Source organism: Coptis chinensis, chromosome 8, assembly GCF_015680905.1.
Source record: "Coptis chinensis isolate HL-2020 chromosome 8, ASM1568090v1, whole genome shotgun sequence".
Classification (NCBI taxonomy): domain Eukaryota; kingdom Viridiplantae; phylum Streptophyta; class Magnoliopsida; order Ranunculales; family Ranunculaceae; genus Coptis; species Coptis chinensis.
Genome location: NC_141463.1, coordinates 93,106,501 through 93,131,327, shown reverse-complemented (window position 1 = coordinate 93,131,327; position 24,827 = coordinate 93,106,501). Strand labels below are relative to the sequence as shown.

At 37.1% G+C, this 24,827-nt stretch overlaps 3 protein-coding genes across 7 annotated transcripts in view; 1 reads left to right on the top strand and 2 right to left on the bottom strand.

The window, feature by feature from the left end:
* Positions 1 to 24,827, bottom strand: part of LOC147484484 (uncharacterized) — an 85,055-nt gene that overhangs the window by 1,026 nt on the left and 59,202 nt on the right. Inside the window, exon 1 of one of the 5 annotated variants that reach the window (XM_086581097.1) lies at positions 586 to 863. The exons of 2 other annotated variants lie outside the window; for them this stretch is intronic. The gene's annotated coding sequence lies outside the window, so the exon portion shown is untranslated. Of the gene's footprint in view, positions 1 to 44; positions 864 to 24,827 lie in introns of those variants that run through there. 2 more of the 5 variants (XM_086581095.1, XM_086581099.1) reach the window with 2 other exon arrangements.
* Positions 609 to 24,418, top strand: LOC147484490 (putative LRR receptor-like serine/threonine-protein kinase At3g47570). Its single transcript, XM_086581091.1, has 4 exons — positions 609 to 1,182; positions 21,577 to 22,110; positions 23,038 to 23,454; positions 24,207 to 24,418. Exons 1-3 carry the CDS (start codon positions 609 to 611, stop codon positions 23,439 to 23,441), a joined length of 1,512 nt encoding a protein of 503 aa, XP_086437217.1. The 3' UTR covers positions 23,442 to 23,454; positions 24,207 to 24,418.
* Positions 18,227 to 18,900, bottom strand: LOC147484491 (uncharacterized). The gene has a single exon (XM_086581100.1). It carries the CDS (start codon positions 18,888 to 18,890, stop codon positions 18,297 to 18,299), a length of 594 nt encoding a protein of 197 aa, XP_086437226.1. The 5' UTR covers positions 18,891 to 18,900; the 3' UTR covers positions 18,227 to 18,296.

Genomic DNA, 24,827 nt, shown 5'->3' with positions numbered 1-24,827 from the left:
TAAAATTAATATTGAGAAAACAAGGTAAATGATCGAAAGGTTACCTTAAACAATCAGAAAAATTAGCACGTGCCGCAATTTTAGATGTGAAGACTCGGGAGTAGTGGCAGGGTGAAGAAGAAGAGGGCGGGCTTGAAAATTGAGTTTATTGAGTCGGGCTTTATCAGATACCCAACACTAGAGTTTACTACTTATTTCTATGCCAAAAAAAAACCCAATTGACGCATTTGATCAAACAAATTAACATTAATAACGACTAGAAAAAAAAAAGTATGTTATGCACACATACAATGAATGGATTACAGTTGTAAATTTTGCTGTTTAATATTGCAGTGGTATAAACGTAGAAGAACTCCAATGTCCAAACACTTTTGAGTTTGTAAAACATCTTACGATTAGGGAAGAAAATGAGGTTACCAAAAAAGAAGAAACAAACAAAAAAAAACAAAAACACAGCGATTGTGGGGTAAAAGAAGAGGCGCTACCATTTTTTTTAAAGTTTTGAAGACTGAAACGGAGGATTCACATTTGTAAGTCAATCAAGTACACGCCGGCAATGGTCCTATATATTACTACACCACATACCTTAGTTTATACAATTCGCAAAGATGATTTCAAACCAGGCATTTACATTACTTAACTTTTACATCATCTTCCTACTCTTTAATCAGTTGATGTCACAAACAAAACCTTCTATGGCCACCTCAGGAAATGAGACTGATCTCCAGTCTCTAATTTCCATTAGAGATGGAATCGAAGGCGGCTTAAGCTCCTGGAACCAATCTTTCCATTTCTGTCAGTGGCAAGGCATTACATGCGGCAGGCGTCATCAAAGAGTCATAAGTTTGAATCTTTCCAGCCAGAGTTTGGCTGGATCGTTATCGCCTCATATTGGAAACCTCACTTTCCTAAGGTTCATCGACCTGCAGCACAATCAACTCTACGGTGATATCCCACAAGAAATTGGTCGGTTGTTTCGTCTTCAAGAACTCACTCTGTGGGATAACACTTTCGAAGGAGAAATTCCTGTCAATCTAACCCAATGTACTGAACTCAGGGTCCTTAATATAAGTTGGAACAAATTTACAGGGAATATTCCGGCAGAGCTTGGCTCATTGTCTAAGCTTGAAGTCTTGAGTATTGGAAGAACCAATCTGACTGGAGTGCTACCCCCTTCTTTAGGTAATCTTTCCTTGCTTCAATTTTTCAATACAGGAGAGAATAAATTGGTTGGAAGTATTCCGACCAGCTTTGGTAGACTCACAAGCTTAACAAAATTCAGTGTTGGACTTAACAGACTGTCCGGTGAGGTCCCTTTAACAATTTTCAACATCTCCTCCCTGAATGTATTAGGAATTGTCAAAAACCAATTTAGTGGAAGTCTTCCACCAGACATGGGCATCACTCTTCCTAATCTCAATGAATTCCTTGGGGGTATTAATCAACTTTCTGGACTACTCCCAGTTTCATTAGCTAATGCTTCTAAACTTCAAAAATTTGATATTTCAGCTAACAATTTCGAAGGAAAAGTTCCTAAGGATTTTCAATTCCCTCATACTATCATACGGATAAATCTTGAACTCAATCATCTAGGAACAGGAGAAGCTCATGATTTGAGTTTTATCACTTATTTGACCAACTCCAGTAATCTAAAGGAATTGGCCTTGGACCAAAACAATTTTGGAGGTGTTTTCCCGAACTCTATTACCAATCTCTCCCACCAAATAGAGGAGTTGTATCTAGGAGGCAATCAAATATCTGGAATTATCCCAGAAGGGATTGGGAACTTTGTCAGTTTGTTTGTATTAGGTCTTGAGTCTAATAACTTTCACGGTAGTATTCCATCTTCTGTTGGAAAACTTCAGTAGTTTTCTGAGGGGTTAGATCTTTCCAGGAAACAAATTGTGCGGACCCGATCCCATCTTCTCTAGCAAACAATACTAAATTGAGTAAGTTGTTGTTAGGAAGCAATAGATTGGAAGGAACTATTCCTTCAGGTCTTGGTGCTCTTAGCCAATTGCAACTTCTGGTTCTGGAACAAAACAACCTAAATGGTACCTTACCTAAAGAAATCTTTAACCTTTCCTCTCTGCTTTATCTTAACTTCTCTATGAACTCCTTAACTGGTTCCCTACCTTTAGTAGTAGGAAAACTAATAAATCTTGTTGATATCAAGGTGTCTGGAAATAAGTTGTCTGGTTTAATACCTAGTGCTCTTGGTGAGTGTTTGAGTTTGGAAAATTTATACTTGGACGGAAATATGTTTGAAGGGATAGTTCCTCAATCTTTGAGTTCTTTAAAGAATGTCGAAGGGTTGGATCTATCAAGGAACAACTTGTCTGGTGGAATTCCAAAATATTTAGAGGGCTTTCCATATCTCCGGTGGTTGAATCTATCTTTCAATAAACTTGAAGGTGAGGTGCCGATGAAGCGGGATCTTTAAAAGTGCAAGCAATTTTTGATGGTGGGAATTCGATCTCGTGGGGTGTACTTGAGCTGCAATTGCGCCATGCCGATTTAACAAATCGTAAAGCAAGGTGTAAAAAATATGGAAGGTCCGATCCTTCCAAAATAGTGGATTATCATCGGTGTGGTTGTGTTCATTCTTTTGGCATCATGTTCTCTAATATTTTTACTTGAGAAGAAAAAAAGTAAACCTAAAACGACTTCTTTGCAATCATTTTGTGATCAACATGTTAAGGTCTCTTATGGAGATCTTTCTCAAGCGACTGGTGGATTTTCTCCAACTAATTTTGTTGGTTCAGGTGGTTTTGGCAGTGTGTATAAAGGGCTACTCAACCAATATGAAATTGTTGTTCTTTGTTAAGGTGTTCAAACTTCAAGTGAGAGGGCGTTAAAGAGTTTTGGTCTGAGTGTGAATCATTGCGTAATATCCGCCATCGAAATCTTGTTAAGATTATAACTTCTTGCTCTAGCGTGGATTATGAAGGAAATGAATTTAAAGCACTAGTCTTTGAGTTTATGCCAAATGGAAGTTTAGAGAAGTGGCTGCATCAAGAGATCAGTGAACAGGATGAAGAATCGAATTTGAACCTACTTCAAAGACTAAATGTCGCCATTGATGTTGCTACAGCTTATCTATCTTCATCCGAAAGTACCACGTTTTGGTTATTCATCGTGATCTAAAGCCAAGCAATGTGCTTCTTGATGATGATATGGTAGCTCATGTTGGTGATTTTGGTTTAGCAAAGCTTATTTAGGGATCAATAGAGAACTTGCATGATAATCAAAGTACCTTCAAGGGAGGGGTAAAGGGATCTATTGGCTATACCGCTCCAGGTTGGAATTTCAATATCGACATATGTTGATTTCAGTCCTTTTTTCCAATTCATAAATGCATGAATTTAATGTATGGTACACTACATTAGTTATAATTTTCTGTGCAGCCTCATTTTAGTGAAACTCAATTGCTTTTGCCTGTTTTTTCCCGAGTTAAGTCAGTGGCCCTAAACACAAGCCACACAAACAACTGCTTGGGGTCTCCACAATATTAACAAAGTTTAGGGGCACCTCATAATGGATGTATCTATACATTATTCTACCTACAATAATTTCATTTTTGAATAGGAATTTGCTTTCAAATAGGATATGACTAATAGACAAGTGCGAAAAATTCATCTTCTTTCGCTCAAATTAATTCTAATTGTGTGTTTGGGCATATATTGAGGGCCACAATTCCAAAGTTCGCTTAGGCCACTGCAATCTCAAGGCCAGCCCTGTGTTAAGTTCGACGCCATTAACAACCTAGTTACATGAGCTGATATGGGTACAGGAGGTCTTTGGATAGTTGGATGTTTTCAGCTCCGTAGCTTATAGCGTAGTTATTTAGATATCTTAAAAAAGGAAAAATCGAAGGAATTGTTAGTGCAAATAAAAAACTGTAAGAGAGAATGAAAACTATCAACTTGATCTAATTTCTTTTCCCTCCATGTTTGTTGAGTTAAAATACAAAAGGTCGAGGATGAAAGAATTGTGGTTGTGGTGGCAATTGAGCTAGTTTGTTTACTTCTATTAATATCTTAACTGATGAGGACCTTTTCAATCAATCTCTGTAGTATAATGGATGTCAATCATTACGACAATACAATTATATATTATTATTATATTTTCAATTTCTTTTTGCTAGCCAATAGCTCTTAACATATATATATATTTTTTCATTTAAATGGTTTACTAAAAACTAGTGATTGATGTATATATTGCAGAATATGGTATGGGAGTTGATGCATCCATACAAGGTGATATGTACAGTTATGGAATTATAGTGTTGGAAATGTCTACAGGAAGGAGACCAACCGATGAGATGTTTAAAGACGGTTTAAACCTCCATAACTATGCTAGTAACGGTTTGCATGATCAACTTATAAAGATTGTAGATCCAATACTTCTATCTGAAGGAGATGACACTTTAGGAGATACTAATACCATGAGAATCGTGATCCGAGAAGAACAAAACTGTTAGAGTGCTTGACTGCAATAGTCAGAATTGGGGTTGCATGTTCTGTGGAATCACCATCAGAGAGAATGGATATTAGAGATGTCAGTAGAGAATTGAATGCTATCAGAGACACATTTCTTGGTACTAGGATTCACGGAGAACGTAATTGAATGTGAATGAAAGGTAAAATCACGTACATCATATACAAATCAGTGTTTTGCTATGCAATTTTTCATTCGTTTATGCTCTTACGAGATTTATAAGTCTTTGTTTAGAAATATTTATAACTTGAGTAAAAGGAAATTGAAGGCAGAATTTCTTCATACATGTGTTAGAGGGTGCTCTTGACCGATTACATGATTCACAAGATAGCGCCATATGCTATACTTTTGTGAGGTGAAAGTTAATGATTTTGTATCAATTTGGTTATGATGCAATCTTTGTTAAGAGTTAAGACCAACTCAAATGGTTCCTTTATCCCTGTAAAACCACGAAAATCTCCTTCTAATGGCCCCCATACCCCGTATTCCTCTATCGCGAACTGAATTTCTCACCGTGCATATGCAACTAAATATGTGGTGGCTCAGTCCTGCCCTTGAGAGATGAGCGGACACCACTCCCATTGGAACACAATCCCTATCCGACCACTTTGGAACTTTAGTTCGAATAAAAGCTTATCGTTTGAAACTTTGACTACGCTTAGGCCACTCAGACTAGCCTGGTGTCCAACACAAGAAGCCATACTCCGGAACCATTCTAGGGCTCATTATTGCATCCCTATCCACTATAGGATCGAGAATATAGGGATGTATCCTAAAAAGCCTTTGGAGTTGGTCTAATTGTTTGCAGATACTAAATTGATCTTCCTACTTGTTGGAAACAAGAGCCTTGCCCCTAAGGAAAAAGACTAACATTCTACTTTTTCTTGAATCACAGATGGTAGGACATCCTCGAATTGGACTGCATACTTATTGGCTAAGCTCCTTCCGAAACTATTGTTCTAGACACTGTGTATAGACTTTTAGGATTATGATGACTTTTCCTGCTATCTTGTGTGTAAATCTCTAGTTTTTCTTTTCATAAAATGCTTGTTCACCAAGGATGCTTTCCTTGATAATAATGAGAAATGAGTAGTGACAATGAGACTAGTGTTTGTTGAAAAGTTGTAAAGTTGTGTCAAAAGTTTGCAATTAATGTATGGTCTTAATTTCAGACACCTCATTTAGTTGTAGCGAATATCCAAAGATTGTGTCATTGAATATGACACACTGTAATTCTGTTATTCTATGCATGGTTTTAGCTCTTGGGGAGTTGCGGTCTTGTTTCGAAGTCCAACTCTTCGGTTAGAACTTATAAGTTTTAAAAATAGGATAACCGAAAGAAGTAATGGTGCATAACAACCTCTGAAGGTTCTAGAAGAATCCAAGTCAGCAAGTCAGCTTGAGTCAACATTAGTTGATTAGAAGTTTGTTAAAAGTTGTTAGAAGTTTGTTAGTAGTGTGTAACTAATTGTTTCACGTGGGCAGAGTTTGTTGTAACTAACTCAGATGAGTATAAATACAAGTGTAACAAAGAACACTGATTCATTCAATAAATTTTAGATTCATTTCAATCATTCTTCATGGTATCAGAGCTAAATGCTCAAAAGAGATTGATCCGATCCTCAAATCTGATTTTTTTTTTTTTTTTCTTTCTTCTTCTTCAATCTTCTTCAAATCATTCCGTTGTTTCATTAGTTTTCATTGGTGTAAACCATCAAAACCTAACAATCAATTGAGTGGTGCTCTATAATCTTTAACAAGTTGTGTTCTTCAAGATTCAACAATGACGAAGCAATCGATTCAACTACCTTCGATTCAAAACAACAATCGGCATAATCATGCCGCAACTAGTAATCATGCTACAACTAGTAATCAAACTAGTCATACTCCAACCAAAGAATCGGTTCAATGTTTTTCAAACAATGGCGGCATATGATTCTTAAATGCATTCAACATCAAAATCCAACTATAAGCTCGTTTCATAATCTTTCCTTTCAAAATATATGTAATCTAGTTCCAATAAAATTAGATAGAGAAAATTACATATTGTGGAAATCGATTGTTCAAGCCTATTCTTCGCGAAACTTCAATCTTTTTAGATTTAGTTAGTGGAAGAGAATTATGTCCAGATCAATTTTTAATTGATGCTAGAGGTGTTGTCACAAATCATGTTAATCCGGCATATCTTGATTGGTTAAGAAGAGACCAAACACTACTCAATGGTTAAATCACGGCGTTGTCTATTGAGGTGTTACCATATGTAGTTGGAATCTCTTCTTCACATGAGCTATGGTCTACTTTAGAAAGACGCTTTGCTACAATATCTACTGCACATGTAATGCAATTGAAAGCAAGACTTCAAAATCTTGAAAAAAGGGAATTTGAGCATTGCCGTATCTTCAAAATCTCAAACAAGCGGTGATGCACTAGCTCTTCTTTGGATCACATGCCAGAATGAGATGAAGATTTAGTTTTTCATATGTTAAGAGGTTTAACTACTGAATACAAACCATTTGTTACTTCAATTCGAGTTAGACAAACAACAAGTTACTTGATGAGTTACATGGTGCATTTATTAAGTAAGGAATTATCGGTTGAAGAAGCTCACAATGCACAAGTAGTCGATGTCGGTCCATGCTTTTTCAAGCACAAAGAGATTATCAAGGTCATTTTCCATCTAATAGAGGTTCATTTAGAGGCAATAGTCGGGAAATAGAGGCTATTACAGAGGTCGGTCAAGCTTTAATCATCCTTCAAATTATGGAATCTGAACAACTTCAAGTACAAGAGGAAACTATGGCTATTCTAGAGGAAACTATATGTCTGGGGAAGGTCCGGAAACCGAGGAGAGGCAATAGTAATATGCATGGAGCCTCTCTGAATCAAGGACAAAGACGATTATGTAATGGGTGTGTGGGAAAAGCAGGGGCATTTAGCCATTGATTGCCATCATAGAATGAGCCATGCTTATGCGGGGAAAAATTCCACCGGCAAAGTTAGCTATGTTAGCTAACATTCATGATCTGTAAATGCTTGTGAAGATTCTAGTTTGATTCACAGTTCAAACAATGGGAGTTTTGATCAAAGTAACCCGGTCAGATTCAAATATGGCTAACTTTGATCAATATAATTGTGGTTATGATCGGTTTGTTGGTACTTATGATCGGAATAACTATGGTCAATATGTTAGTGAAGCGAATAATAGTAATCCCGATGTCTTTGAATATGATCACAATTCTTCTGGCGGTCCTTATGAATCCTCAAGTTATCGAATTCAGGATTCCCGCTAACTATGCATCTTCAAGTAATCGAGAATTCAGGATTCCCTCGCTAACTATGCATCTTCCGGCAATCGAATTCGGATTTTTCCACGACTTATTATGCATCCTCAAGCTCTCAACCGTCACAAGACAAGATATTCAACAAATCTCAGCAATAATCATACTCGGTTGCAAATTTTGCATCTCAAAATCAATCTACTCCAATTTGGTATCGATATCTTGGTGCTTCACACCATATCACACGGTGCGAGCAATATTGGCTCTCATTCATCCTATAAAGGCAAAGACAAAGTTTCGTGGGAAATGGTCAAGGTTTGGCAATTCTAAACACTGGATCATCTCTACTCTATCCTAAAAATGCCTCATCATGCTTTAATATGAATAATATCTTACATGTTCCACAAATGACACATAATCTCTTATCTGTGCATAAATTTGTCATTGATAATCATTGCTCACTCACATTTCACTCTTGTGGATTTATTGTCAAGGACAATGCAACCGAAGATTCTTTTTCAAGGGAAATGTGAGAAAGGACTTTATCCATTAACATTTGGTCAAAACTTCAAACAATCACCTTGACCCTATTCAAAGAACAAAGCCTCCTTTTCTACATGGCATCAACGACCGGGTCATCCTTCTACTTCCACTTTACATCATGTTTCGTGATAAAATAAGTTGGTTGTACAACATAGTTCTAAGTCTACATTGCTTTTTGTAATGATGTCAATTAGCAAAAAGTCATAGACTCCCTTTTCTTCTTGAGTGTCAAAAGTTGTACTTCTCTTCAACTTGTTCATATTGACTTGTGGGGACCTTCTTGATTAAGTGTGTTCAATAAATGGATGTCGATACTTTGTTACTATTGTAGATGATTTTACCGGATATTGTTGGATTTTTCCTATTACTCTCAAATCTGATTTCTACACAACATTTGTTCAATTCAAAATCTATATTGAAAAGCAGTCTTGAGTGTAACATCAAAAATATAAGAACCCGGACGTGGAAGGGAATTTACTAGCTCAAAATTTCAGTCATTCCTATCTCTTTTCGGTATTAGTCATCAATTTAGTTTTAGCTCATACTCGAAACGAATGGCATTGTTGAGTTTAAAGCACATTTATTAGAAATGACTAGAACACTTCTCTCTCAATATGAAATTCCTACTCAATATTGGTGGAAGTGGTTCATCTTGCAACATTTCTCATAAACCGACTACCATCATCTTCAATTCATAACTCTTGTCCTTATGAAAAAATGTTCAAACAGTCTCCAAATTATTCTTTCTTAAAAGTTTATGGTTGCATTTTGCTTTCCTTGGCTAAGACCATACTTTGAAGGTAAACTAGATATGAGAAGCAAACACTTTGTGTCTTCATAGGTTACTGACCTCAATCACAAGGGTTATAAATGCTTGGATCCTCAAACTGGAAAGATTTATTTGTCTAGACATGTCATTTTTAATTAGTCCGAGTTTCCTTACAAATCTAATATGTCTTTTTCTGCATCCTCTAACATGTTTACTCCTTTTGTTAAATTTCCTCTTACTCATACTCATAGTTCGACTCAATGCAAACTTCTGATTTCATTCAAAAGAATATTCTTGCATCTTCTACCTCTAATTCATCACTTCTAGTTTCATCTTCTAATGACTCTATCACAAGATATCAACTCTCACCTATGACTACAAGAGCCAAAAAATGGTATTACTGAAACCTAAAGCTTTACTTGCAACTAAACATCCACTGCCTATTGCTCTTACCACATCCTTACAAAATTTGCCCAAAACTCCAACAACCTATACTCAAGCAAAGTAAAGGATTCTAGCGGAGATCAGCCATGGCTGCGGAGTATAATGCTTTAATTCAAAATCATACATGGATATTAGTTCCTCCTGATGCAAGTCAAAATCTTGTTAAAAACAAATGGGTTTTTAGGATCAAGCAAAAGGCTAATGGAAGTCTTGATAAATTCAAAGCTAGGCTTGTGGCAAAGGGTTTCAATCAACAATTTGGAGTTGATTTCACTGATACATTTAGTCCTGTGGCAAAGCCTTCTACTATACGGATGATATTGGCAGTAGCAATGCAAAATGATTGGGATATTAAGCAATTAGATGTTTCTAATGCATTTCTACATGGCCATTTAAAGGAGAATGTTTACATGGTACAACCACAAGGTTTTGTCGATCTAGAGAAACCTCATTATGTGTGTAAGTTACAGAGATCTCTTTATGGTTTAAGACAGGCACCTCGAGCTTGGTATGAAGAACTAGTAAAAGCTTTACTATCTCTTGGCTTTAATCTTTCAAAGGCAGATCCTTCTCTCTTTGTCAGAATAATGCATCATACAACTACTTATGTTCTTATATATGTTGATGATATTCTCGGTCCGGTGATTCTTCAAGGTACTATACTTCTCTTATCCAATGACTAAGTTCTAAATTTGCAATGAAAGATCTTGGTTCCATTCATTTCTTCTTAGGTATGGAAGTTCGTGAGAAGCAAGAAAGGGCTATTTCTCTCTCAAACAAAGTATACCTATGATTTACTAGATAAAACAAAGATGTTGGATGCTAAACCCTGCTCTACTCCATGTTCTACATCAAGTAAAACTTGAACCTAATTCTCGGTGATGCCTTAACCGATCCTCAAGAATACTGGATCGATGGTTAGTGCTCTTCAATACTTAACTTGGTCTAGACCCGGATATATCATTCTCGACCAATCAGCTAGGACCGGTTTATGCATGCTCCTACTTCCATTCACATGGCTGCAAAGAGGGTTCTACTTAGATATCTAAAAGGTACACTTACAAAAGGTATCTATTTCAATAAAGGATCTGCTGTCATTATTGCTTATTCAGATGCCGACAATGGATGTCCATCGACGAGGAGATCCACTATAGGGTTTTGTATTTACTATGGCAACAATTTGATCTCTTGGTGTGCTAAGAAGCAACCAACAGTTGCAAGATCGAGTCTTGAATCTGAATATCGAAGTCTTATCTATACCGCAGAGAACTCTACCGGTTATGTATTCTACTCAAAGATTTACAAATTCCATCGACACAACAACCATTTGTTATGGTGTGACAATATCGGTGCTATTTCACTTTCAATAATCCAGTTTTCATGCTCGCACAAAACATTTGGAGGTGGATTATCATTATGTCGAGAATTGGTCAATAGTAAATTGCTTCATATTCAATATGTGTGCTTCTGGCCGATCAAATAGCTGATGTGTTTACCAAAGGACTTGCCACTCAACGATTTCAAGATTTAATATTCAAGCTCAAAGTGAGAGATTCTCCCTTTAGCTTGAGGGAGGGTAATGGTGCATAACAACCTCGAAGGTTCTAGAAGAATCCAAGTCGACAAGTCAGCTTGAGTCAACATTAGTTGATTAGAAGTTTGTTAAAAGTTGTTAGAAGTTTGTTAGTAGTGTGTAACTAATTGTTCCACGTAGGCAGAGTTTGTTGTAACTAACTCAGATGAGTATAAATACAAGTGTAACAAAGAACACTGATTCATTCAATAAATTTTAGATTCATTTCAATCATTCTTCAAGAAGAGCCCAAAAGAGAATTAAAGAGAAAATTTGAGGAATAGTTAGAGATTCGATATGTGCAAATTAATTGAAATATTTATGCAAAGAGAAACTAGAATTTGATTAAGCATGCAAGGCATACGAATTGCATATGTGAACCTGTAGTTCTACTCGACATTATATTGAATAAGACCTTCGCTAGCAAATTAATCTACACGGCCGGGGTAAATAATTCACCAATGCATCGAAAACTTCAATGTTACAATGTAAATGAAATTTTTATGATGGCTAGTTTGTGGGAGTTTTAGGTCCGTAATGCGTGTGGTGAAATTTTCAAATTCTTATGTTTCGTTTCTTGGATCCGATCTCGCCAAATATATCCGATCTTTGCCCATTGAAATGGAGACCTTGATTCATAAGCCAACAAAGTCGGGTCATTAATCAAGTCGAACTTAAGATACAGTCAAAACCACCGGATATCGGAAACAAGGGATTCACATTTTGGAAAACAACCTAGTACTTATCCATGTTGCCTTGTTTTGCATTTTTGTTTGTAAACTCCTCTATGCTCATTTCGGTGTATAACAACAATCATTGTACTTTAGAAATCGGGATCAATTGATGAATGCGGAGATGCCTCCATTTGGCATTTTTGAGAGAGCGGGTCCTATAAGTCAAAGACTTGGGCGTCTGAGAGACCTCAATCATGATCAAGAGGTGGAGGGTCATTAAAATCAACAAAAAGGCGTGTGGATGATTGAATCTTAGAATAGCCTCCGAAGGTGTAAATCTTAGTGCCTAAGACCACAAATTGGAAGCGAAATATTAAGTATGATAATCTTGGTTTTCCAAAAGGTCGGATGTAACTAGGGAGAGGCGGCCTTGCAGTTGCATATATGTAGCTGATAGGTGCTAAACTCATGGTTGGGTATGTTGTGCCAAATTCTCTTAAACGGACATGTTATATAGTGTCTTGAGCATTTTATATAGTGTCCTGCACATGTTATATAGCGTCGTCTGTTAAATAAGTTAATAAGTATAAATTAAAAAAATTGGTCAAGACACTATATAAGTTGTTCAAGACATTATATAAGATGCCCACGAACATGTCCATTGCGTTTAAGAGAAAATCTGAGGGTGTGGTACCTTTATTTATTTATTTATTTTCCCTCTCTTCTTTGCTTTGCCCTTAAACAATTTTCAACATCTCATCCCTGAATGGCATAGGAATTCCCGTTAACCAATTTAGTGGTAGTCTTCCACCAGACATGGGCGTCACTCTTCCTAATCTCCTCGGTTTCTATGGTGGTGGAAAACAACTTTTGGGATTACTCCCAGTTTCACTAGCTAATGTTTCTAAACTTCAACGATTTGATATTCCAGAAAACAATTTCAAAGGACAAGTTTCTAAGGATTTTCAATTCCATCAAACTATGGAATTGGGATGCAATCAGCTAGGAACAGGAGAAGCTCATGATTTGAGTTTTATCACTTATTTGAACAACTCTAGTAATCTAAAGATATTGGCCTTACACCAAAACAATTTTGGAGGTGTTTTCCCGAACTCTATTACCAAACTCTCCAACCAAATGGAGGAGTTGTATCTAGGACACAATCAAATATCTGGAGTCATCCCAGAAGGAATTGGGAACCTGGTCGGTTTGTTTATATTATCTCTTTATTCTAATAAATTTTACGGTAGTATTCCATCTTCTATTGGAAAACTTCATAGTTTACAAAACATTAATTCTCTCCGGAAACAAATTGTTTGGACCGATCCCATCTTCTCTAGCAAACAATACTAAATTGATTAAATTGTTTTAGGAGCGAGCAATTTGGAAGGAAACATTCCTTCAAGTCTTGGTGCTCTTAGCCAATTGCAATTTCTGTGTCTGGAACAAAACAACCTAAATGGTTCCCTATTCCCGTAATTGATGAGCTACTTGATGAGTTACATGGTGCTTATATTTTTTCTAAACTAGATCTCAGATTGGGATTTTACCAGATAAGGTATATGCGCCAGACATTCCGAAGACCGCATTTCGTACTCATGACGGACACTATGAGTTTTTAGTCATGCCATTTGGGTTGATTTAATGCTCCTACCTCGTTTCAAAGCGTTAATGAATTCTGTTTTCAAGCCTCATCTCGAAAGTTCATCCTTGTCTTTTTGATGACATACTAATATATAGTACTTCTATGGATGAGCACAAGGAACATTTGCGTATTACACTAAATTTGCCGCAACAACATCAACTATATGCCAAGAGTTTGAAATGTTCTTTTGGGCAAGATAATTCTGGAATATCTTGGGCATATTATTTCTAAGCAAGGTGTATGTCTTTGATAAGTCTAAAGTGGAAGCTATGGTCGGTTGGCCTTTACCTAAGACTATAAAAGGATTGAGGGATTTTTTGGGTATGACCGGATATTATAGGAAGTTTGTTCGGGGTATGGTATCATTAGTAAACCACCGGACCGAGATGTTGAGGAAGGACCGGTTTAAATGGAATCCAAAGACCGTAGTAGATGCCTTCAATTTGTTTGAAACAAGCAATGGTTTCTACACTGTCCTCACTCTCCCAAATTTCAACGGGCCATTTGTGTTAGAAACCGATGCGAGCAAAGATGGTATAAAGCTGAGTTCTTATGCAAGATGGTAGACCCTTTGCATTTTGAGCAAGGTTCTTCCCCCTTGCAAGTTGGGTCTCTCGACATATGAAAAGGAATTGTGGGCAATAGTTTTTGCAGGTAGAAAATTGGAGGACCTATCGTTTGATAACCACTTTGTGATCAAAAGCGGACCACCAAAGCTTAAAGTATTTGCTCGGAGCAAAACTCTCTTCTATGTTGCGGCAAAAATAGTTGACAAAACTATTAGGCCTTGACTATGAAATAGTCTACAAAAAGGGTTGATAATAAGGTGGCGGATGCTTTATCAAGAATACTAGAAGAAGAAGGTAGTTTCCACAATCTTTCTACACTCCAATCATCTTGGTTAACGAAGTACAAAAGAGTTTGGAAGCGGAACTAATTATTTGAAGCAGGTTGGTAACTCAATTAGTAAGCAACCCTCATGATGTCTCCGATTATTCTTTCGGGAACATTGCAATTTCAAGGCAAGTTGTTTATTGGGGATAATGGAAGTTTGAGGAAGCGAATTATAGAGGAATTACATTCTTGAGTGCAAGTGGACACTTTCGCGTAAAAGCAACCATTAAAAGGGTAGAGCAGTTTTCTCTTGGGCCTACTCTCAAACGGGATGTGGTGAATACCATTTGCGACTTGCGATGTGTGTCAGTAATAAAGGTGAACATATCCCATACCCCGACCTTTTACAACCTCTACTTATCCCTACCCAACCATGGCAAGATATCTCCATGGACTTCATTGAAGGTTGATAAGTGCTCAAAAAGTGCTATTTAACCCTCGATTATGCCTCTTGTTTAGCCATCTTAGTGAACTAATAGTGTTTATAAGTTGTGTTTTAAGATTCTACAGGTGAAAAAGAGAGTTTTGTAGAATATTAGAGAAAATGGGGTAAAACGAAGCGCCGGAGCACATTAAGGATCACATGGGAGGCCCGTGGACAATCATGGAGAAGGCCAAGGAATTGGAGCTGTTAAAGATGCGACTTGGACCTATTTTAAAGTCTATTTGGAAGCCCAAGACCAAAGGATTCGTTGCTTGGACCAAAGCCCGCAAAAGAAGATAGAAGGATAGAGCAAAAAGAGAAATCGGCTTACGTGCGGGACGATGTATCGAGCGTCCCAGACGCATTGATTGAGTCAGGGACGATAGATCGGCGGCCCGAGGCGCATTGATTAAGTCTGGGACGCATGAATAACGCGCCCGTCGACGCATGAATCGATTAATCGTAGCCAATTCCTTCCGGTTTGAAGCGAAGCCGGACTCTAGCCCCGGAAGAAGTCTATTTGTATTAGGAAACAAATGACGGTTTGGAATGCTTCTAGAGCTCATTGTAACCCCTATAAATAGAGGACCTAAGTGCCTCATGTAATTGGGCACATGTAATTGGGCAATTCACTTATATTCTTGTCTCCATAACTTGAGGAGAGAGAGATTAATAATAAAAGATCGGTTTTAACTAGTCGAAGTCTTAATAAATTAGTCTTTCTAGTCTTATGTTCTTAAACTCTTCTTCTTCTCGTTCTTAGGTGTTCTTCCTTCTATATGGAAGGCTAATATTCTCCTTCAAGGGAGGAGATGAAGCCGATGTCTTAAGGTTTAATGATTCTTCCCCGGTTTATGGTGTTCTTCAATCGGGTTAGTTCTTTATGTTTTTAGTTATTAGTTCCATTGCCTTCTGTAGGGGGATGGAAGTATAGATTAAGGTTTTTATTTATTACAATTGAATATCATGCTAGTTTAGGGTTTTATTTATTGCAATTGAATATTTGCTAGTAATATGCTTTTATTTATTGCAATTGAATATAATACTAGAATAGAGTTTTATTTATTCAGAATTGAATATTATACTATTATTCTCTACTTTTCTTCTAATTGTGTAGTGTTTTAGAGTAAGGGAAGTATTCCTTGTGTTTGCCTTAGATGGTGATTCATTGAATAGCTGCCCAAGCTCACATAAAAGGAAAGAAGATACTAGTAACATGAACATAGGAACAACCTTGAGTAGAGTTAATTGTTAACGATGTTTCATCCAAGAGGCATCTAAGATCGGCGACTTTCGCTCGATTGCCCGATTGTAGTCTACTTGGAGAACAACATGAAGCAAAAAATCATTGAATCAAAAGCATTGGTGGATTTGAATCTCTTGAATCTATCTATCTCATATTCTCTCCCTATTTCCAATTCTTAGCTTTAGTATAAGTTTAGTTAGTTAGTTTAACATTAGAATCTACAATATCTATAATAATAGTTTTTAATCCCTCAAACCCCCTTTCCAGTCCTGTCCTTCATATAAACATACACTTAAAAGTGGAACGATACCCTACTCATCCTTTACTTATTGAGGGATAATTAGGTTTTGATACGCTTCTCTTTTGTTCAACGACCATACCACATCTCACACACAAAAAGAGGAAGTGTCAAAGGTCTTCCAAATTCAACCTCCAAGAATACTATTTTTGTGGTAATCGACCGAATGACGAAATATGGCCATTTTATAGCTATCGCTCATCCTTATACTGCTAACACAATCGCCCAAAATTTCTTTGATCAGATCCATAAGCTTCATGGCCTTCCTACCACCATAGTTTCAGATCGAGATACCATCTTCCTTAGCCAATTTTGGACTCACTTGTTCAAGTTAGTTGGTACTAAATTACATCATTCCACTGCCTATCATCCCTAATCCGATGGCCAAACAAAACGCTTAAACCAATGCCTTGAGAATTACCTTTGTTGCATGACTAGTGATCACCCTACCCAATGGGCAAAATGGTTGTCCTTAGCGAGAATGGTGGTACAACACAAGTTACCACACCACTCTACCGACTACTCCATTTGAAGCTCTCTATGGCTATCCACCCCCTCATTTAGCTATTCCCCAACAATTAGCTACCCGTAACCCGAAGTTCATCGTTTTTTGGAGGAGCTAAATTCTACAATACGATTACTACGGGAAGCGACTTGATAAGCCCAACAACGAATGAATTTTTATGCCGATAAGCACAGAGCTGAACAAGTTTTTGCGGTAGGGGATTGAGTGTATTTGAGGTTGCGACCTTATAGACAAACACGTTAGCCATGCGTTAAACCTCAAACTTGCACCAAAATATTTTGTCCCATACAAAATTATTGAGAAAATTGGTTCAATAGCATACAAGTTAGACTTGCACGCAACTAATTTGTTCATCCGGTTTTCCATGTGTCCTTGTTGAAGAAAAAAAAATTGGTGATGATGTTAACCTCGGTGGTTACAATTACCTCCCCACCAATGATCAAGGTCGGTTCTTGGTGGAACCTATTATTGTATTGGATCGAAGGATGGTTCAAAGAAGGGATTGAGCAGTGACTCAAGTCTTAGTTCAATGGTTTAATACTCAGCCTGCTGATGCAACTTGGGAAGAATGAAAGAATTCCACTTGGGGGGGGTTGAAAAGGAGAAACAATGACATGTAACCAAATATATGTCTACTAATTTATACCTTGATCTAATTAGGAGGCGCATGGAGGAATATAACTGCATTCCCCTTGGCCATCATTATCTCTGTCTTTAGATACTAGATTTCGGGTCTACTAACCGTGTTTACTGTTCAAATGCACGATATAATTGCAAGGGAGGGGTTCTAGGGACATTTTATCTTGATACGTAAACAAACTCAAAATCGTTAGGAGATTTATAAATTTTGGATTAGACTAATTTTTTGTAGATATGATCTCCTAACTATTTTAAACATTGTTACAAATAATCAAATAAATCAAAAAATTCCAAACTTGCCAAATGTAGTTAACAATTTACAAAATTTGGCTAATTATAGACCGTTCATTTTCACCATTTTTTATACTATATTTGGCAAGTTTAGAAATTTTTTATTTTTTTTATTATTTGTGCCAATGTTTAGAATAGTTAGGAGATCATATCTACAAAATATTAGCCTAATCCAAAACTTATAAATGTCCTAACGATTTTGAGTTTGTTTACGTGTCAAGATAAAATATGTCTCTAGAACCCCTCCCTAATTGCAATAAGAAACAATATTGAAAATTAGTTAGTTGCACAACATGAAAAACAATTTCTGCGACAAGCCTAGTCCAATCAATCTGATTTGTACAAATTTAAGATTTTTCTAGTTCTCCCCTCTCAGAATGTCCAACTCCAATCATTTACGTCTTTAGTATAGATTGCATTCGATTATTTTGTGGTGTAGTGACTGAGATGGAAGGTCTACATTCATAGAGGTCGTACATCCATTTTGCAAGTAAATTTTTTCCATTCAGAAAACCAGTAGCAATAAATAAATATATCTGTATAATACAATACTCAAATTCCAGTTTCTGTTTTCTTACCTAGAACAAGCATCACAACACGACTACTGCGATAATCTGGATCCCAATGCTCCTGATATACACGACCAACTACAAATTCCTTCATTGCCAGTTCTAAAAAGTATTCGAGAACAACATCATTTCGAAGTTCTCCAGTCAGTATAACAGTTGTTTGCATTCCACAAAGTTGTTCAAGCGTCTCCAACAAATCTGCAACTGCTCCTTCACTATAAATTACATCGGACGCAAGTACATAATCAGGTTGAGGGTCAATCAAGTCAGTATCAAGATCATCACCCCATATAAGCTCCCCCACTGAAGCAGAACCACGTACATCCCGACCACCAGCAATTACATTGGCTTCAACATTCTTCCTAAGGAGCCTCAGCCGATCAGGCAGATCAGTAAGAATAACTTGAGCACCTAGAAGAGCTGCAACACATCCAACTAGTCCACATCCGGAACCAAGTTCAACAATCTTCTTCGACTGAAGGAGAAGATATCCAGAGTCGACAGCGTGCTCTAAGAGCTTGGCCAAGATGACTCCACTGTCCCACATGACGGCTCCAGTGACACCAGGTGTTCCCATGGACGATTAGTAGTGGCAGGGTGAAGAAGAAGAGGGCGGGCTTGAAAATTGAGTTTATTGAGTCGGGCTTTATCAGATACCCAACACTAGAGTTTACTACTTATTTCTATGCCAAAAAAAAAACCCAATTGACGCATTTGATCAAACAAATTAACATTAATAACGACTAGAAAAAAAATGTATGTTATGCACACATACAATGAATGGATTACAGTTGTAAATTTTGCTGTTTAATATTGCAGTGGTATAAACGTAGAAGAACTCCAATGTCCAAACACTTTTGAGTTTGTAAAACATCTTACGATTAGGGAAGAAAATGAGGTTACCAAAAAAAAGAAACAAACAAAAAAACAGCGATTGTGGGGTAAAAGAAGAGGCGCTACCATTTTTTTAAAGTTTTGAAGACTGAAACGGAGGATTCACATTTGTAAGTCAATCAAGTACACGCCGGCAATGGTCCTATATATTACTACACCACATACCTTAGTTTATACAATTCGCAAAGATGATTTCAAACCTGCAGTCATTTAAATTACTAAACTTTTACATCATCTTCCTACTCTTTAACCAGTTGATGTCACAAACAAAACCTTCTATGGCCACCTCTGGAAATGAGACTGATCTCCAGTCTCTAATCGCTATTAGAGATAGAATTCAAGGCGGCTTAAGCTCGTGGAACCAATCTTTTCATTTCTGTCAGTGGCAAGGCATTACATGCGGCAAGCTTCATCAAAGAGTCATAAGTTTGAATCTTTCCAGCCAGAGTTTGGTTGGATCGTTATCGCCTCATATTGGAAACCTCACTTTCCTAAGGGTCATCAACCTAACACACAATAGATTCTCCGGTGAGATCCCACAAGAAATTGGTCGGTTGTTTCGTCTTCAAGTACTCACTCTGTTCAATAACACTTTCGAAGGAGAAATTCCTGTCAATCTAACCCAATGTACTGAACTCAGGTACATTAGTTTAAGTTGGAACAAAATGTCGGGGAATATTCCGTCAAAGCTTGGCTCATTGTCCAAGCTTGTATTCTTGGGTATTGTAAGAAACAATCTGACAGGAGTGCTACCCCCTTCTTTAGGTAATCTTTCCTTGCTTCAATTTTTCAATACAGGAGAGAATAAATTGGTTGGAAGTATTCCGACCAGCTTTGGTAGACTCACAAGCTTAACAAAATTCAGTGTTGGACTTAACAGACTGTCCGGTGAGGTCCCTTTAACAATTTTCAACATCTCCTCCCTGAATGTATTAGGAATTGTCAAAAACCAATTTAGTGGCAGTCTTCCACCAGACATGGGCATCACTCTTCCTAATCTCAATGAATTCCTTGGGGGTATTAATCAATTTTCTGGACTACTCCCAGTTTCATTAGCTAATGCTTCTAAACTTCAAAAATTTGATATTTCAGCTAACAATTTCGAAGGAAAAGTTCCTAAGGATTTTCAATTCCCTCATACTATCATATGGATAAATCTTGAACTCAATCATCCGGGGAACAGGAGAAGCTCATGATTTGAGTTTTATCACTTATTTGACCAACTCCGGTAATCTAAAGGAATTGGCCTTGGACCAAAACAATTTTGGAGGTGTTTTCCGAACTCTATTACCAATCTCTCCCACCAAATAGAGGAGTTGTATCTAGGAGGCAATCAAATATCCGGAATTATCCGTAAGGGATTGGGAACTTTGTCGGTTTGTTTGTATTAGGTCTTGAGTCTAATAACTTTCACGGTAGTATTCCATCTTCTGTTGGAAAACTCCGTAGTTTACAGGGGTAGTATTCCATCTTCTGTTGGAAAACTCCGTAGTTTACAGGGGTTAGATCTTTCCGGAAACAAATTGTCTGGACCGATCCCATCTTCTCTAGCAAACAATACTAAATTGAGTAAGTTGTTGTTAGGAAGCAATAGATTGGAAGGAACTATTCCTTCAGGTCTTGGTGCTCTTAGCCAATTGCAACTTCTGGGTCTGGAACAAAACAACCTAAATGGTACCTTACCTAAAGAAATCTTTAACCTTTCCTCTCTGCTTTATCTTAACTGGTTCCCTACCTTTAGTAGTAGGAAAACTAATAAATCTTGTTGATATCAAGGTGTCTGGAAATAAGTTGTCTGGTTTAATACCTAGTGCTCTTGGTGAGTGTTTGAGTTTGGAAAATTTATACTTGAACGGAAATATGTTTGAAGGGATAGTTCCTCAATCTTTGAGTTCTTTAAAGAATGTCGAAGGGTTGGATCTATCAAGGAACAACTTGTCTGGTGGAATTCCAAAATATTTAGAGGGCTTTCCATATCTCCGGTGGTTGAATCTATCTTTCAATAAACTTGAAGGTGAGGTGCCAGTGAACGGGATCTTTAAAAGTGCAAGCAATTTTTTCAAGAGTGGGAATTCCGATCTCTCGTGGGGTGTACTTGAACCGCGAATCGCCGCCATGCCGATTTAACAAATCTGTAAAGCAAGGTGTAAAAAAATATGGAAGGTCCGATCCTTCCAAAATAGTCGTTATCATCAGTGTGGTTGTGTTCATTCTTTTGGCATCATGTTCTCTAATATTTTACTTGAGAAGAAAAAGTAAACCTAAAACAGCTTCTTTGCAATCATTTTGTGATCAACATGTTAAGGTCTCTTATGGAGATCTTTCTCAAGCGACTGGTGGATTTTCTCCAACTAATTTTGTTGGTTCAGGTGGTTTTGGCAGTGTGTATAAAGGGCTACTCAACCAATATGAAATTGTTGTTGCTGTTAAGGTGTTCAAACTTCAAGTGAGAGGAGCGTTAAAGAGTTTCAGGGCTGAGTGTGAATCATTGCGTAATATCCGCCATCGAAATCTTGTTAAGATTATAACTTCTTGCTCTAGCGTGGATTATGAAGGAAATGAATTTAAAGCACTAGTCTTTGAGTTTATGCCAAATGGAAGTTTAGAGAAGTGGCTGCATCAAGAGATCAGTGAACAGGATGAAGAATCGAATTTGAACCTACTTCAAAGACTAAATGTCGCCATTGATGTTGCTTCTGCGCTGATCTATCTTCATCACGAGTACCACGTTTTGGTTATTCATCGTGATCTAAAGCCAAACAATGTGCTTCTTGATGATGATATGGTAGCTCATGTTGGTGATTTTGGTTTAGCAAAGCTTATTTCGGGATCAATAGAGAACTTGCATGATAATCAAAGTACCTCAACAAGGGTAAAGGGATCTATTGGCTATACCGCTCCAGGTTGGAATTTCAATATCGACATATGTTGATTTCAGTCCTTTTTTCCAATTCATAAATGCATGAATTTAATATATGGTACACTACATTAGTTATAATTTTCTGTGCAACCTCATTTTAGTGAAACTCAATTGCTTTTGTCTGTTTTTTCCCGAGTTAAGTCAGTGGCCCTAAACACAAGCCACACAAGCAACTGCTTGGGGTCTCCACAATATTAACAAAGTTTAGGGGCACCTCATAATGGATGTATCTATACATTAGTCTACCTACAATAATTTCATTTTTGAATAGGAATTTGCTTTCAAATAGGATATGACTAATAGCCAAGTGCGAAAAATTCATCTTCTTTCGCTCAAATTAATTCTAATTGTGTGTTTGGGCATACATTGAGGGCCACAATTCCAAAGTTAAGCTTTAGGCTTTTGCAATCTCAAGGCCAATACGTGTTAAGTTCGACGCCATTAACAACCTAGTTACATGAGTTGATATGGGTACAGGAGGTCTTTGGATAGTTGGATGTTTTCAGCTCCGTAGCTTATAGCGTAGTTATTTAGATATCTTAAAAGAGGAAAAATTGAAGGAATTGTTAGTGCAAATAAAAAACTGTAAGAGAGAATGAAAACTATCAACTTGATCTAATTTCTTTTCCCTCCATGTTTGTTGAGTTAAAATACAAAAGGTCGAGGATGAAAGAATTGTGGTTGTGGTGGCAATTGAGCTAGTTTGTTTACTTCTATTAATATCTTAACTGATGAGGACCTTTTCAATCAATCTCTGTAGTATAATGGATGTCAATCATTACGACAATACAATTATATATTATTATTATATTTTCAATTTCTTTTTGCTAGCCAATAGCTCTTAACATATATATATATTTTTTCATTTAAATGGTTTACTAAAAACTAGTGATTGATGTATATATTGCAGAATATGGTATGGGAGTTGATGCATCCATACAAGGTGATATGTACAGTTATGGAATTATAGTGTTGGAAATGTCTACAGGAAGGAGACCAACCGATGAGATGTTTAAAGACGGTTTAAACCTCCATAACTATGCTAGTAGCGGTTTGCATGATCAACTTATAAAGATTGTAGATCCAATACTTCTATCTGAAGGAGATGACACTTTAGGAGATACTAATACCATGAGAATCAGCAGTCACAGAAGAACAAAACTGCTAGAGTGCTTGACTGCATTAGTCAGAATTGGGGTTGCATGTTCTGTGGAATCACCATTAGAGAGAATGGATATTAGAGATGTCAGTAGAGAATTGAACGCTATCAGAGACACATTTCTTGGTACTAGGATTCACGGAGAACATAATTGAATGTGAATGAAAGGTAAAATCACGTACATCATATACAAATCAGTGTTTTGCTATGCAATTTTTCATTCGTTTATGTTCTTCTGAGTTTTATAAGTCACTGTTTAGAAATATTTATAACTTGAGTAAAAGGAAATTGAAGGCAGAATTTCTTCATACATGTGTTAGAGGGTGCTACTGACCAGTACATGATTCACAAGATAGCGGCCATATGCTATACTTTTGTGAGGTGAAAGTTACTGATTTTGTATCAATTTGGTTATGATGCAATCTTTGTTAAGAGTTAAGACTAACTCAAATGGTTCCTTTATCCCTGTAAAACCCTGAAAATCTCCTTCCAATGGCCCCCCATACCCGTATTCCTCTATCTGCAACTGAATTTCTCACCGTGCATATGCAACTAAATATGCAGGGTGGCTCAGGTCTGGCCCCAGAGATGAGCAGACACCACTCCCATTGGAACACAATCCCTATCCGACCACTGGAACTTTAGTTCGAATAAAAGCTTATTGTTTGAAACTTTGACTACGATAGGCGCCACTCGCACTGGCCTGGCGTCCAACACAAGAAGCCATACTCAGAACCATTCTAGCGCTCATTATTGCATCCCTATCCACTATAGACTGAGAATATAGGGATGTATCCACTAAAGCCACTGGAGTTGGTCTAATTGTTTGCAGATACTAAATTGATCTTCCTACTTGTTGGAAACAAGAGCCTTGCCCCTAAGGAAAAAGACTAACATTCTACTTTTTTCTTGAATCACAGGGCGGCGTAGGACATCCTCGAATTGGACTGCATACTTATTGGCTAAGCTCCTTCCGAAACTATTGTTCTAGACACTATGTGTATAGACTTTTAGGATTATGATGACTTTTCCTGCTATCTTGTGTGTAAATCTCTAGTTTTTCTTTTCATAAAATGCTTGTTCACCAAGGATGCTTTCCTTGATAATAATGAGAAATGAGCAGTGACAATGAGACTAGTGTTTGTTGGAAAGTTGTGTCAAAAGTTTGCAATTAATGTATGGTCTTAATTTCAGACACCTCATTTAGTTGTAGCGAATATCCGAAGATTGTGTCATTGAATATGACACACTGTAATTCTGTTATTCTATGGTTTTAGCTCTTGGGGAGTTGCGGTCTTGTTTCGAAGTCCAACTCTTCGGTTAGAACTTAGAAGTTTTAAAACCAGGATAACCGAAAGAAGAGCCCAAAAGAGAATTAAAGAGAAAATTTGAGGAATAGTTAGAGATTCGATATGTGCAAATTAATTGAAATATTTATGCAAAGAGAAACTAGAATTTGATTAAGCATGCAAGGCATACGAATTGCATATGTGAACCTGTAGTTCTACTCGACATTATATTGAATAAGACCTTCGCTAGCA

What these genes read in the sequence shown, in the direction of transcription:
- LOC147484490 (XM_086581091.1), top strand. Translation starts at nt 609, where the DNA reads ATGATTTCAAACCAGGCATTTACATTACTTAACTTTTACATCATCTTC. An exon ending in AGTGCTACCCCCTTCTTTAG is followed by an intron (nt 1,183 to 21,576) that starts GTAATCTTTCCT and finishes TTGTTGGTTCAG; the next exon opens with GTGGTTTTGGCAGTGTGTAT. An exon ending in TATTGGCTATACCGCTCCAG is followed by an intron (nt 22,111 to 23,037) that starts GTTGGAATTTCA and finishes TATATATTGCAG; the next exon opens with AATATGGTATGGGAGTTGAT.
- LOC147484491 (XM_086581100.1), bottom strand. Translation starts at nt 18,890, where the DNA reads ATGGGAACACCTGGTGTCACTGGAGCCGTCATGTGGGACAGTGGAGTC.